The 14,621-nt window shown below is 42.5% G+C and overlaps 1 protein-coding gene across 2 annotated transcripts; it reads left to right on the forward strand.

Moving 5' to 3' along the window:
• The first annotated feature begins 18 nt into the window (after positions 1–18).
• Positions 19–14,051, forward strand: LOC140500229 (myelin-oligodendrocyte glycoprotein-like). 2 transcript variants are annotated; one of them, XM_072602557.1, is made up of 8 exons: positions 19–376; positions 6,298–6,384; positions 6,737–7,078; positions 9,509–9,622; positions 10,465–10,578; positions 10,936–11,061; positions 11,512–11,544; positions 13,543–14,051. In XM_072602557.1, exons 2-8 carry the CDS (start codon positions 6,303–6,305, stop codon positions 13,578–13,580), a joined length of 849 nt encoding a protein of 282 aa, XP_072458658.1. In that variant the 5' UTR covers positions 19–376; positions 6,298–6,302; the 3' UTR covers positions 13,581–14,051. The 2 variants fall into 2 exon arrangements, with proteins under 2 accessions (XP_072458658.1, XP_072458657.1); XM_072602556.1 differs by having other exon boundaries at positions 10,936–10,973.
• The last annotated feature ends 570 nt before the right edge of the window (positions 14,052–14,621 follow it).

Below are 14,621 nucleotides of genomic sequence, written 5' to 3' on the forward strand. Positions count from 1 at the left end.
GAGGGCGGGGCTAAGAGGACGAAGTAAAAGCAGAGTCCGTGCGGGCAGGGCTACAACGACGTAGAGAAGAAGAGCGCGGTTAATTGGGGGGGCTGGGTCAAGAACCCGCCCAAGGTCTAGGACAGTTCAGTAGTTTCCTTTGCCCCCAGTCCCCACTGTCACTTTCGATTTCCGAGTCCCTGCAGCGAGTTGCCTTTGAGTCCGCGCTGCCACCAGAGCCCCTTCCTCCTACAGACCGATCCCCAAGCAGGAGTCTCCGCCTGGATATGACCGTCTTTCACGGGTAGCGAGGGTGCAGCTTCGACCCGTCGGTCCCTTCCTTAGACTCTTTCCGTCGAGAGACCCAGAGACCCAGGTCCTGCTGAAATTACCCCAGGTGAGTGTTAAATTCTGTTTCCTGCTTTACCCCTCCAGCACACACCGCCTCCCACCTTAGAGTTCTTACTGGTTTGTATCCCCAGTCAGTCACCTCATACTGCCTCCCCAGAACTCAAATATTTCCCTCCTCTCAGAGATCACTTGGGTATGTTCCTCCACAGAGGACATTTGGGTCAGTTTTCCTCTGCCTCACCTTTCCTTATCTTTCTTGGGTACATGTAGCAACCTGCCACTCCCCAGCTCACATGAATGACTCTTCAGGGTCCCATGGATCAGTGCAACAGTTGGAATAGCTCCTGTAGGTATACTGTTGAGAGGTAGGCAATCAGGCATGTAAAAAGTCTTCTCTCGTTGGAGGAGGAATGACCCCTGGGTCATTCTAGTGAACCTCAATCTGTTGCCTCTAGTCCCACTAGTCCCCCTCTCTTCTTAAATGCTCTGCAACCTGGTTTCCAATATCATTCAGCTGAAATTTCATGCAGGAGGCAGAATTTCTATATAATTCAACGAAAACATATTTAGTGTTAAAATTTTTGTGTCCCAGACGCTTAGCTAACTACTGAACACATCATCATTTGAACCTTGCAGTCACTCTGGGAGGTAGAAGCAGGTACTTAATAAATACTTACTGACTTTTTAAGTGAAGTGCCACCTTTTTTTGGTAAGATGGATTAGGGAGAAAAAAAAAATGAAAAATAGCCCAGTTTTTGCCTTTAAGAAGCCTTCAATCTACCAGAAGGATATATAGATCATATATTTAAGCTATTAAAGCTTAAATGTGCTCTAAAACTTTTGGGACACACTGCACATAGGTATTCTCTAAGACTGAGAAAGACAGGGACAAGGGAGAAAGCTAGGCAAAGTATTCTAGGAAAATTTGAAGAGGGACAGAATATTTTCAGCTGGAGACTCAAGGAGATGGCTCCTGAAATGGTACTTGGAGGAAGAAAAGGGTTACAGCAGATGATGGAAGAATATTCTGGGTCTAGGGGGTCCTAATGCACAGAGATGAGAGATGGAATGAAGATTGGGAAAAAGAGCACAGTTAGGTTGCATGAGTGTGTGCAGGAGTATCACGTGAAATAAGACAGGAATGAGAGAGTGGAGGACCTTGAATGCCAGGCAAAGAAGTTTGTATTCTGGAGAGTAGGTAACTTGAAGTTTTTGAGGAGAAATGTCATCTGTTTAGATCTGCGTCATTGGTCAACAATCATTAATTTAGTGCTTGTTAAGTGCTTTTACTAAGCACCAAGGAGAAAGAGAAAGGCAAAAACAATCCCTACCCCAAAGAGCTCACTTGCTAATGTGAGGGGGAGAAAGCAGGTAAATAACTAGGGACGTACAAAAGGTATAGAGAGAGTGGTTGGAGGCCATTGTTAGAGAGGGATGGTGCTCCAGCAGAAGGTGGAGTTTGAGCTATTTCTGGAAGGAAGCTGAGGAAACTAATAATGAAACATGCTACCTATGTGATAGAAAGGTGAAGAATGCAGAGTGCAAACACACACACACACACACACACACGCACACACACTTTTTAGATATTCCAATAGGGAAATTTGTTTTTCTTGAAATACATGTTTTAAAGGCTTTTGTTTTTCTTTCATTCTCAATTAGGGGAGGGAAAAGGAGAAATCAGGAACTTTGCTGATTGAAAATACATTTTTTAAGGGTTAACAATCACTTTAATCAATATGTATCATTCCTTTAACCAAGTACATATATCATTCACCTAATCTATCATTCGGTTAGTTCAGGAAGTCAGCACCCTGAATTTCAAAGAAATTACAAAGAAATCAAAGGATAACAGACATGGCTTCCTCTGCTTGGATTCAGAAAATACATTTTTTCAAGAGAAGAAAAGTTTTGGAATAACCACTATGGTAAATGTAATAGGCAATCGTATTTTGGGGGGGGAAGATCTAGTTGAGGTTAAGTGGCACAAATTTTTACTGAGGCCACTTATATTATCATGTGACTTTCTCAAGCAGTGTTTACTGTTCTTATTCATTCATGTCCATCTCTTTGTGACCTTGTGGACATTGTCCATGGAGTTTTCTTGGCAAAGATGCTGAAATAGTTTGTCATTTCCTTCTTTGGTGGATCCAGTGGATCCTACCGTTATGCAAACAGATGGTAAGTGACTTGCCTAGAGTCACATAGCTAGGAAGTGTTTGAGGTTGTATTTCAACTCAGGTCTTCCTGACTTCAGGCCCTGTGCTTTCTCCACTGGGCTGCCAGCTCCACAAGTAGCTCATGAACAGAAATGAAAAAGGCAGGTGGTAGTTGTAAAGAATAGAAGCTGATGATTAGAAAGATGAATGTTAGAAGGACAAGGATGTGTATGTTTGGGGAAAGTCAGGCATGGTTCCAAATGGTTTTGAGCTGATTAACCTTAGAGCTAAGAGTGTGAATGAAGATAAGTAAGACCAAAACAAGGGTCACAGATGAGAAGAATTTGGAAAGGTTGATGCATCATAGGTTATGTTGAGGATGAAGAGTAAGCAGCAAGAAAAGTAGGACAGGGTATTATCATCAGATGGGAGAATTTCAGAGTTTGTGAAGTTGGAGGTGAGCAATTTCAGGTAACGTTGGGACCATCACTACCCCTGTGGATAAATGGGGTAGAGAGGAGACAAATTCTGAGGATGTTGAGCTTGATGAACTGAGGACCAAGGGAAATAACAGTGTTCTTAACTTAAACATTAAAGTCACCAAGGAGGGGTGTGATGGAAAAGATGACAAGTCAGGTGGTAATATAATTAGGACAGAGACGTCTAAGATATTTATATATATTGCTCATCAGCATTGTATGTTCAGGGAAATGGATAAAAATACCCCTATATCAAAGGTAAACTTTCATTTACAAGACATTTCATAAAGTCTTTCTGTTAAAGTGTCTATCCTTAGAGAACTGTGAAGGAAGTCCCAATTAGTCTCCCAAGGAGTCTTGGCTCTCTTCCTGACTAATTTCTTTCTTCTTATCTTCAGAACCAGTCCTGCCCAACCTCTTTCTTTTTCTCATAATCGTTGGTCGCCTGATCATGCCCATCCCTTAGCACAGCGTCTTAGTAAATGCTTGATAAATAAGTTTTAATAAGTGCTTTCCTTCCTTCCTTTTTCCCTCCTTCCTTCCTTCTTTTGCTTTTTCCTTCCATCCTTCTTTCCTTCCTTTCCTTTTCCTTTTTCCTTTCTTCTTTCTCTCCTACTTTCCTTCCTTTCATTTTGCTCCAACTTTTCCTTAACCTTTCTTTTCTTGTACCTAGCCATTCAGCACATTCAAATGAGTACTATGAGATCAGACAACATGAGAAAATTTCCCACATGTTCTGTCATAGTGTGGAGCAGTGGAACATTTTTAGTTGTATAACAAATTAAATAACTGAACGGGACAAAAGTAGATTAATTTGATTATATAAAAGCAAAGAATGTTTCTTTAACAAAAGGAAATGCTTCCAGAATAAAAAAGTAAAGAAACAGATTAAGACTAAAATCTTGTCGATAAACACTTTTGACAAAAGTTTGATAGTAAAATCAATGAGGAATTGATACCAGTTAATAAGAGTAAGAGGTATTTCCCCCACCGGATTGATGGTCAAAGGATATGAATGGTCACTTTTCAAAGAAGAAAGACAATCATGTAGAAATTATAGAGGGACATATTTAGGTTTCATGTGTGGAAAAAACTTCCTAACAGTCAGAGCTATTCAAAAATAGTGTGAGCTGCCTTGTGAGGCAGTGGGTTTCTTGTCTCTGGATAGATATTTAAGTGAAAGCTGACCCATTTGCCAGGTGAGTTGGCAAAGGGCATTCTTGTTCAAAGATTCTGTGATTCTGAGGGAGAGTGGTGGTCAGCAGAACACAGCAACATGGTTCTGGACAGGATGACATAAGCAGGTGCTATGGTCCTCAGTGAAGGAGAGGGTTGTTGCTAAGTGACTGTATTCCAGGGATGGGTCCAATGTGTGAGGTTGGGAAGAGAGGGAGGAGGAGGGGGTGTGTTTTTTTCCATTTTATGTTTCAGTTGGGTGTAGCTTCTACTTATAGATTCCAGAAGAATTCATTTACATCTCAAGAGGAACACCAGGTTAGTTGTCTCATTTCAGTTCCTTTCTGTTTTACCCCAGAAGCAAAAGTCATTCCCTGACATCACTTTCTTCACCTTCCCAGGAATCACACCAGATCAGTGCTCTTACCAGAATCCTGACACCAGACTTGAAACTAGGAATTCTTGTGCATGGAGCAAATTCAGTTGGGAAGGGCAGGTGGTTACAGAGGACAGTCTACCTCAGATTGTTGTTGTTGTTGTTGTTTGTTTTTGAAGAGGACCAATGACATCAGGAAGATGGTGTCTTATTTTGCAAGTGAGGCAGAGCTGTGCAAAGTCACCAGCCTCACTATTTTCTGGAGCCATCCAGGTCCAGTGGCAAGATATGGATGCAGAATGAAGGACACACAACAGTCTATGAGTAGTAGTAGCTGCTCCACTGGGGACTCAACTGGCCAGTTCCAATGGGGCAATGTTTCTCCTTCCTTCCTCTCTACCTCAGATATAGTCCTAGTAGAGGAGAGAGCAACCAATCCACAGAACAGGGGTTCTTAACCTTTTTTTTTAAGGTCATGAACTTCTTTGGCATCTTGGTGATACCAATGGACCCCTTCACAGAATAATATCCTTACATTAATAAAATAAAATGCATAGGATTACAAAGAAACCAATTATATTGAAATAAAAGTATAATTTTCCCTTCCAAATTCATGAACTCCCTAAAATATATTCTGGAGGCCCCTTAATGGATCCACAAATCCTAGACTAAATAATTCATGCCCTAGGGAGTCCTAATTGCTATTAGTCCTTAATTTTTCCCCTCTTTCCCAATCTACATGAGTTAAATACAAGGTCAGCCCTTCTTATTACTAACCATCTTAGACATCCAAACTCCATGCAGCTGGGGTAAGTGGAAGGCAGTGGAGAGGGGCAGTTCAGTGACAGGATCTAAGAGAACCTGCCCTGGCAGAATTCTACAGGTGTTAAGCCTGAGATTGGCCAGAAGACTACAAGGAAAAAATGTCTGCTCCCACCCCAATTGTCCATTATGTTGACAACCTGACAAAAATCTCTGTTCACTCTGTTTGCATTAATTCTTACTCTGCATGACATTCTGTGTGTCCCCCACCCCACTCCACCCTTACCATTCAATTGACTCCCCCTTTCAGTCATTCAACAAGCATTTATTAAGCACCTACCTAGTGCCAATCACTGCTAGAACCTAGGGATAGAAGGACAAATGGAACTGTCTCTGCCCTCAAGAATCTTATAGTCAATCGGGAGGAGACAGATAAATAAGTACAAAATACTGTATAAATAAAATAATCTTGATGTTGTGGTAGTGTGGGGAGGAAATTAGCATACACAAGGATCAGGATAGGCTGCATGTATGAGAGGCTGATGTGGGCCTTCCAGGAATTCTAAGAGGTGGGAGGAAAGACAGAGTATATTCCAGACACAAGCAATAGTTTGCACAAAGGCATGAGGTTGGAAGAAAGAATGTCGTCTAGGCAAAACAGCAAATAGACCTATTTGACTGAGACACAGAGCATGTGTAATGTGTAACTAATCTGAAAACTTGGTTGGGAGCTAGACTATGAAGGGTTTTGCATGCCAAATAGAGGAGTGTATTTTATCCCAGAAGCAGTAGGGAGCTTCTAGAATCTATTAATCAGGGACTTGCTTTAGGATTACAAACCTCACAGCTCTCTGGAGGAAGCACTGGAGAGGTGAGAGACTTAAGGTTAGGAGACAAAGTAGGAGGCTATTATAGTAGTCCAGATGAGAGGTGAGGGAGGTAGCCATGTGGATAGAAAAAAGGAGGGGATGGCTGGGAGAGATATTACTGAGCCTCTTGTGTCCTTTTCTCTTAGGTGTGATGGAGACCATCAGTTGCTCAGGGATACTCTTCAAATTCCTTGTCTCCTTCCTCCTCCTTGACATACCCACTCAGGTCTCAGGTATGACACTTTGCTTTCTTCTAGCTCCCAGGGCCTTACCATAAGGTCCTAAACTAATCCCTGGTAGATTTTGGTCTCTTCTCTCCTTATAAACCAAGTCATTCCTCCTTTATTGAAGGAATTTATCTCCACCTCCACAACCAATCCCCTGTCTCCAACCTGATACTTTCTCACTGTTCCCATCATCTTGTCCCTTTCCTTCCCTGAGCTCTCTCATGCCTTGCCTCTGGCTCTATCCATGGGATTTTGGACTCTGTTCTCTTCCTCCATCTGTAGTCTGGAGTCCAAATCTTCCCACCTTTTCTGTGCTCCTCTCTGACCCCATGTCTCTTCTTTATGGCTTGTTGAATAGGAGAATTCTCAGTGGTTGGACCTACAGCACCTGTCCAGACTTCAGTGGGAGGAGAGGCAGTATTATCATGTCACCTGTCCCCCACTCAGAGTGCCCAGCACATGCAAGTGGTCTGGTTCAAATCCGAGGATGTAGTGTTTCGCTATCAAGAAGGAGAAGATCACTTGGAAGATCAGTCACCTGATTTCCAAAAGAGGACTGAGCTGGGGAAAGATGCCATCACTGCTGGAAATGTCACACTGAGGATATGGAATGTGAAACCTTCAGATGCAGGACAGTATAAGTGTTCTTTTAGTGATGTTTCTCATTTAGCAGAAGCAGTCATGGAGCTGAAGGTCATAGGTAAGGCCCTGAACTGAGGTTTGTTTTCCTGGGATTTCTTTTAATGCTTCTGGAAAAGCACAGCTTGCCTGCTCATTCTATTCAAGAATAGAGGGTTACAAGGGTCCTCCTTCCTGCAAGACCCTTATCTAGGTGCCGGGAATACAAAGGTGATAAATGAATAGCCCTTACCTTCAAGGAGCCTACTGCCTAATAAGGGGGTCCATCAGGTACATAAATATCTATGGCACAAGGCAGAATATGCTAAGCACAGAAATTTTTGAAGAAGTGATCAGTGTCAGCTGGCCAAATCAAGGAAGGCTTCAGGGAAGAGGGGAGGAAGGGAAACATTTCATGGAGGATGTGGTATGTCTATAACTTAGCAGGACTGGCTGATGGTGTCCATTTTCCAGTTCAGTGATTCTCACCTTTGATGGCAAGTTCTTTCATTACTCCAAGCTTTTCTTACAAACATATCATGTCTCTTTCCTCCATTAGCAGCCTTTGCTCATTCACTGTTCCATGCTCTATCTTCATCCCAATCTGGTGTCCTCACTTTGTTTCCTTTACAAGTAGGGTCCCATCTGTTATTGGCTTCTCCAATTAAAGGACATGTTTGGGGGCATTTGAGTGGCAGTGGTTTATTCTCTTTTTAAGCTGTTGGGGGTATGCAGCATTCAGCCCTAAGCCCTAGACCTCAATGAATTCCATCAGCTTCCTGGGGTACCAGCTCCTTGGGATTGATCTAGAGGGCCCTCACCTTGCCTTTGGCCTCTGGGCTCTTGCCTTTGACTGCTTTTCTATTGTGGCTCTAGCATGGAAAAATTCCTTTATCTTTAAGTCTAGCTGAGACAAGTTTGGGGAATTTTCCGGAGGAAATTTAACTCAGAAATGTATATCAGTTGCCTACCCTGTGTCTGATCACAGGTGAGCATGACTGACTCATGTCACATCATTCCCTTCTCTCGGGTCTATCTGTGGCAGATCCTGGATCAAGCTCTCTGGCTCCTAAACTTGAGAGGTGGTTTGAGAAAACCACTGGGTCAAGTAGATTCTCAGTCTTTCCCATGACTTCCAGACAGGTCAGCAATTCTGACCCCTGGCTACCCTGTCCTCCCTCACCCTTCTAAATTGATATCTGGACAACAGCATCAGTCCTCCTGGATCCTGTGCAGTTCCCAAATTCTCTGACCAGTGATATGCAGGTGATAAAAATAAATGCTTGTTGAATTGGATAAATCTTCAACTTGGACTAAGTCCAAGTCTTTCAAAGGCAGTTAAGGGGTACTGGACTTGGGATCAGGAAGGTCCCAGTTCAAATCCTGGCTTAGATACTTGCTAACTGTGTGACCCTGGGCAAGTCAATTAATCTTTTGTAGCCTATGTTTCCTCCTCTGGAAGATGGGGATGATAACAGCACCTCACCCCCAGGGTTTCTATGAAGATCAAAAGAGATAACACATGAAAAGTACTTTGCAAATAGAAATGCTAACTAGTATCATCACCCGTTAGGGCCTTCTCCTCTAAGATTATCCTCCATCTATTGTGTATGGATTTTGTGTAAACCTTGTTGTATTCATGTTTTCAGTTCTATTAGAATACAAGCTGTTTGAGGACAGGAATTGTTTTTTGCTTTTTCTATGTCTCTGTGGCACATTGTTATTATTCAGCCTTTTTTCGGTCATGTCCAACTCTTTGTGACTCCATTTTTTTTTTTTTTTGGTTTTGTTTTGGCAAAGATACTGGAGTGGTTTGCCAGTTTCTACTCCAGCTCATTTTACAGAGGAAGAAACTGAGGCAAACAGGATCAAGTGACTTGCCCAGGGTCACACAGCTAATAAGTATCTGAGGCCAGATTTGAACTCAGGAAGAGTAGTCTTCCTGACTCCAGGCCCAGAACTCTATCTACTGTCCCACCTAGCTGCCCCACTATGGCATATAGTAAGCATTTAATAAATGTTTGTTGATTAGTTGGTAAGACCTATCCACCAATTATCAGACTGAAGAGGCTGCCTTAGAAACTTGAACTGGGTTAAGTTTAGGAGAGAGAAAGGAAGGCTCACTTCATAAATGGTGTTATCAATAAATCCATACCAAAGATGAGTTTTCACTTTTTATAGGTATCATTCACCCATTGAAGACATTGTGGACTTACCTCTCAATTCACTTATGTGCCAGAGCTCCATTGCCTACATCTCTCACTCTAAGGACAGAACACTCTTCGAGGCCCCTAGGACTGGGCTCTAATTGGCCAGCCCCCTCTTATAGCTGCAATTCACACATTACCTACCGCCCCTCATTCTGCTTTCATTGATAATCATGATTTTTGCAATAGAAAGGGGACTATTCTCTTTGGGAAAGAGAAGAGAAACAAAAAGATGAATTCAGGGAAAGCCTGCTTGAGGGAGGTCCCAATTCCACATGAAGACTAAGGCTGAGTTTGTATTTCAGAGCCACCAACCCTCTTTGAGTCCTATCCTATCTGGTGGAGTGTGATTGGCATCCTGGCATTGGTACAGCTCGGCATCCTTTTTTACTACAGCTGGAAAACCTACCAGTTCAGAGGTAATTCCCTTTTGGGAAGGTAGGGGGTAGGGCAATCAGCCAGTCAAGTAGCATTTGAGTGCTTACTATATGGTAGCTAAGTAGTATTTATTACTATACATTTACTATTACTATATTATTATACTATACTGTTACTATTACTTACTATATGCTAGGTACTGTGCTAAGCCCTGGGAATACAACTGTAAGTAGAAAGAAAGGCAGTCCCAGGCCCCAAGGAGCTTACAAGTCTAATTGGGAGAAGACAGCTCATAACAGGAAGATGAAAAGGGGACTGGGACAGAGGTAACTTGTGCAGGGGCATGACCAGAGAGAATCCAGAATACAGCCTGGAGAAGAATAAGACCTGTTGGCCTCTAGGCACCCTTCTTAAATGGAGGGTCTGAGAAGAACAATACATTCAGAAGGAAAGGCCACACAGGTGGGGGCCAACTTCAAGGTATGAATTCCAGGGTTGAAGTAAGACTTCAGAATGAAGATCTGGGGTACAGTGAAGAAGTCTAGAGTTCAGCTTGGAGAAGAAAGAGAAGAGACTAGAGAGAGATATGAACCCTTTGTTCTTTACCTTAAGCATTCTGAAGTTTTGCTTCCAGGCAATAAATACTGTGACCTTCAGACTTGGTCAGAGACTCCAGGGATGCAGAAGAGGAGGCAGGGACTAGTTGGCCAATCAATTAGTTCTGTAAGCTAACTCAATGAGTCAGTGAGTATCCCAGGCCTAGGGAAGGAGGTATCCAGGACATCCTGAATTTAAGGCCCCCCCCCCCCCCCCCACCTGGAGTGAGATGGTGGGGTGGGATGGTAAGGAGTCCACTGAGGAGTATTGGGCCATTGTGTTTCAGGGAATTTCTTGGTCAATTGGACTCATAAGGCAGGAGTGGTGATCCTGGCAGTTTTTTGGTGTTTGCTGATGAGTTTCCTCATTTACTACATTGTGAATATGTCTGGCTGTAGAGGTAAGACCGTACTGGATGCCCCTATTGGATATTGGAGGGTATCTGTCCCTCTGTGGATCACCAGACTTGGGTTGGACAGAAGGGGCAAGGGCAGAGTTCAGACTCCTCACCCTGAATATCCTGGAGGAAGAGGGAGTGCTTATGCCCCTGAATGCTATTGCTAGGTCTGTGTATACGTTGAGAGTAACATTAGAATTATGACATTGGTGTAAGGCTCTGGGACAGAACTCTGCTCTAGTTGAGGAGGAGGGGACAAGGAACCTTTGCTGTGATTGAGAATATGGGTGGTTGATGGGGGTGGAAGCTCTGATAGGAGATAGAAGAAGCCTAAACATTTGGAGTTTCTATGATTTTTAGGCATGGAAGACCTGGATGAGTGGGTTCAGAAGGACCAGGTATATTTGGCACTGTTGACATTCCTTCCTCTACTACCAACAGCCCTATTTGTGGCTGTTGATTTCCATGGCAAGCGCAAGGCAAGAGGTGACTAGGACCAACCTGGGGATGGCTTGGGGTTCAGATTCCCAGAGGAAAGCCCACACAGAAATCTATCCAAGTCTCCTTCCCTCCAACTGCCCCTTAGGCATGGTACCAAAAACCCAATTAGCCTCAGAGTTCAGGTCCTGGTAAGGCTGGACCTCTGCAACTTCCCTCATTCTTCAGCAGGTTCAAGGATCTAAGAGCCCAATAAGGTCCTCTCTTCTGTCTCCTCCTTCCTTGCCCTACCCATAAAGCACAGTCATATGTTGGACTTTACAGTACAGACATCTGGGATTCAATGTGACATTCCCCTACTCCATACCAAAACTCCCCCATTGCCTTGGGCAGGCTGACCTAAGATGATCCCTAGCCTGAGGTCTCCCCATAGCTCTCCACCTCATCTTTTTCTCACCCATTCTCACTGCTTTCTTCCCATGCTTTGGCCCCTTCTAGGGAATCCTGAAAATCGACCTACACCACCTCCAGGTAAGTATTGCTAAGCCCCTATCTGCACCTTAGTCTTGGTCCCAGGAAGTCAGGGATAATTTTAAACAGCCAAGTTTTCAGAAAAAGGTTGGAGTCAAGCCAGATTTCCAGTCTCCCCAGAGCCCTGATCCTTCCTCCTATGTTCCCTCTACCACAATCTTTGCCCCACTTGAGGAGATTTTCCAAGGCCAGAAGTCTACTGAGGATGTCAGTCCCCTTCTAGAAGTACTTCAAGGGGAATTCTGCCTTTGGCCTGGGAATTCCTTTACCTGTTATCAACATCATGATGATTTTGATTCCTCCTTCAAGCTCAAGCTTCACACTGAATTCTTCACCTTTTAGTCCTCCAGATTGCTCCCTGAGCTTTTTGATCTTCCTGATTTGCTGTACCTGGTCCCTGAGAGGAAACATGAATTGATGGATAGAGTGCTAAACTTCAGGTCTGGAAGACCTGGGTTCAAATCTCATCTCTGACATTTGCTCTCTGAACTCCAATTTCTTCATCCCTAAAATGGTCATGGAATGCCTTCAATATTAGCATACTATTACAGGGATGTTATATGGCATAAATGAAATGATATTTTTATAATACTTTGCACATTTTTAAATGTTAGCTTTAATTATCTTAGCCACCTGCAATACATATTTTTTCTTCTTCTCCCCCTCTATCAAAATACCAGAAAGGTCACAGGATCATAGTATCATAGACTTAGAGCCAGAAGGGACTCAGAGACCATCTAGTCCAACCTCCTTCCTCCCCCCATTTTATAGCTGAGCTAGGGATGTTAAGTGACTTACCCAAGGTTACACAAGTGGTAAATATCAAAAGCAGTATTCAGACTCAGGCCTATTGTCTTCAGAGTCAACATGCTCTTTAGCCAGGCCACTTTGGGAGACTCTGCTCATTGAGATGCTCTCCACCACAGATGTATTCATGATAAAGTCCCTCACAGTTTTACCCTGCCCCAAAGACAGGATATAGATGTCAATAAGAAAGAAAAAGGCACTTGCTTCATGTAACCCTACTGACCCACTATGGGTTGGTATTTCTGTACTTTCTCTAAATGATTTTCAAATCTCTTTCTATTTCCCATCAGGGCTACATTTGAGTAATGAGCTCTAGGTGTTCACTGCTGCCATGACACAAGATTTCTGCTTAACAGTCCTTTAGCTCTTCCCTACTTTCCAGCTTACCATGTTCACATTCCCCAACCCCTTCACCTTCCTCTCTTAAGTCTAAACCTGGGGCTTCCCAGATTCACTGAAGAAGCCTGATCCCTTTAGTCTCCTCTGATGTTCACTATCTCCTGGCTCACATTACCTTCCTTTTCTGGCTATGAATGACCAGGGCTGACAACCAGACTGTAAGGGGCAGGGATCATCTCTGAGTCTGTCCCAAAATCTATTTTTATCGAGCCCAGCACCTGGGAGGAACAAGCATTTATTAATTTCCTATCCTACTGAGTGCTGGGGATACAAATTCAAACAAAAAGAAAGATGTTTCCTGCCTTCAAGGAACGTACATTCTAATGAGAAAAGGTGACTCACAAAAGGGAGCTGAAAAGTAGGGCAAGGGGGAAGATGGAAGGTACCTACGTGGGAGTATTATATATATTACAAAAAGAAAGTCAGAAACCAAAACAGGAGGTGAATGGCCTCTGCCAGTTCCTTATCTTCACCACACTGACTGCTCAGAGCCCAACACCCTGTGAAGATATCTTCTCCAAACATATTTCTTTGTTCTTGGCCCACTGAGCCACACCTGCCCTGTCTTATATTTTAAAGTTAGATTAGTGAGTATCTTTTTGGCTTTCTTCTCCATTCCAGGCATGTTATTCACCTAACAAAAGAATTCTTTGGAGAGGAAGGTCTGTATTGTGATTAGGATTGAACTTGTATAGAGGTTGAGTTTGTATAAAGCTTAGAGGTAGGATCAAGACTTGACCTATGACTTTACTCAAACCAGCTGAACTTTTTTTGTCTGTTGTTTTTACGCAGAAGGCTTACCCCTGCAAGCCCAAGGATCTTCATCTTGATCTAAGAAGCCGCCACAGCCACAGACTTTGTGACTCTGCCCTTCCATTATACTCATGGAGAGGATTTAGTTTTTCCATCATCCCATTCTAGATTCCCTTTACTACCATCTTTCCCTCACATCCATATCTCTTAGATTTTATTTTTTTAACATTTTATTTTCCCCCAGTTATATGTAAAAGCAATTTTTAATATTTGTTTTTAAAACTTTGAGTTGCACGCAGAATGAAACAGGCTATTTTCTCTTGTGTTATGTTTTGTTTTGTTTTTTTCTCATGGTTTCATTCATTTTATTTCTTCTTTGCAACATGATTAATGTGAAAATATGTTTAATAAGAACGTATTTGTAGAACCCACCTAAGATTGTATGCTGTTTCAGGGAGGGAAGTGGGAGAGAGGGGTAAAAAATTTAAGATTTATGGGAGTTATTGTTGAAAACTGAAAACAAATAAATGAGTAATAAAATAATATAACTTTTGAGTTCCAAATTCTCTGCCTCCCTCCCCAGCCCATTGTATTGATAAGGCAAGTAATTCGATATAGATTGTATATATGTAGTCATGCAAAACACATCCATAATAGTCATGTTTAAAAGGAAAACACAGACAAAAAAACTTTAGAAAAATAAAGGAAGTAAAGAAAAAGTATGTTTCAATCTGTATTCAGACACCATCAGTTCTTTCTCTGGGAATGAATAGCAATCCCTGTAGAGAGTGATGCAGATAATGAAGGAGCCCCTAGAATTAGCCTGGTGGAGATTCTTGAGGACCTTCAGGTCTTTGAAGATGTCACTGTGGGAGAAGGAGCGCTGATGATGACCTGATGAAATGTACTTTGTGACAGACTTGGCTTCCTCATCTGGAAAATGAAAGCTTGGATGAGATCTCTGAGATCCCTTACTGCTCAAGAATTCTTTGTCCTTATAAAATATTGGGCCATTTGAAAAAGGAAAAGATTTGGAACTTAAAAAAAAAAAAACTTAGTAGAATTGAGTGTTTACCTGCATGTCAGAAAGGAAATGAAACTAATGATGGATTTTTTAA

The sequence above is a fragment of the Notamacropus eugenii genome, chromosome 4 (assembly GCF_028372415.1).
Source record: "Notamacropus eugenii isolate mMacEug1 chromosome 4, mMacEug1.pri_v2, whole genome shotgun sequence".
Lineage (NCBI taxonomy): Eukaryota > Metazoa > Chordata > Mammalia > Diprotodontia > Macropodidae > Notamacropus > Notamacropus eugenii.

Excerpts from the sequence above, each read along its gene's own strand:
- LOC140500229 (XM_072602556.1), top strand. The coding sequence starts at position 6,303 with ATGGAGACCATCAGTTGCTCAGGGATACTCTTCAAATTCCTTGTCTCC. Across the intron at positions 6,385-6,736 it reads CATACCCACTCAGGTCTCAG|GAGAATTCTCAGTGGTTGGA; the intron begins GTATGACACTTT and ends CTTGTTGAATAG. Across the intron at positions 9,623-10,464 it reads GAAAACCTACCAGTTCAGAG|GGAATTTCTTGGTCAATTGG; the intron begins GTAATTCCCTTT and ends ATTGTGTTTCAG.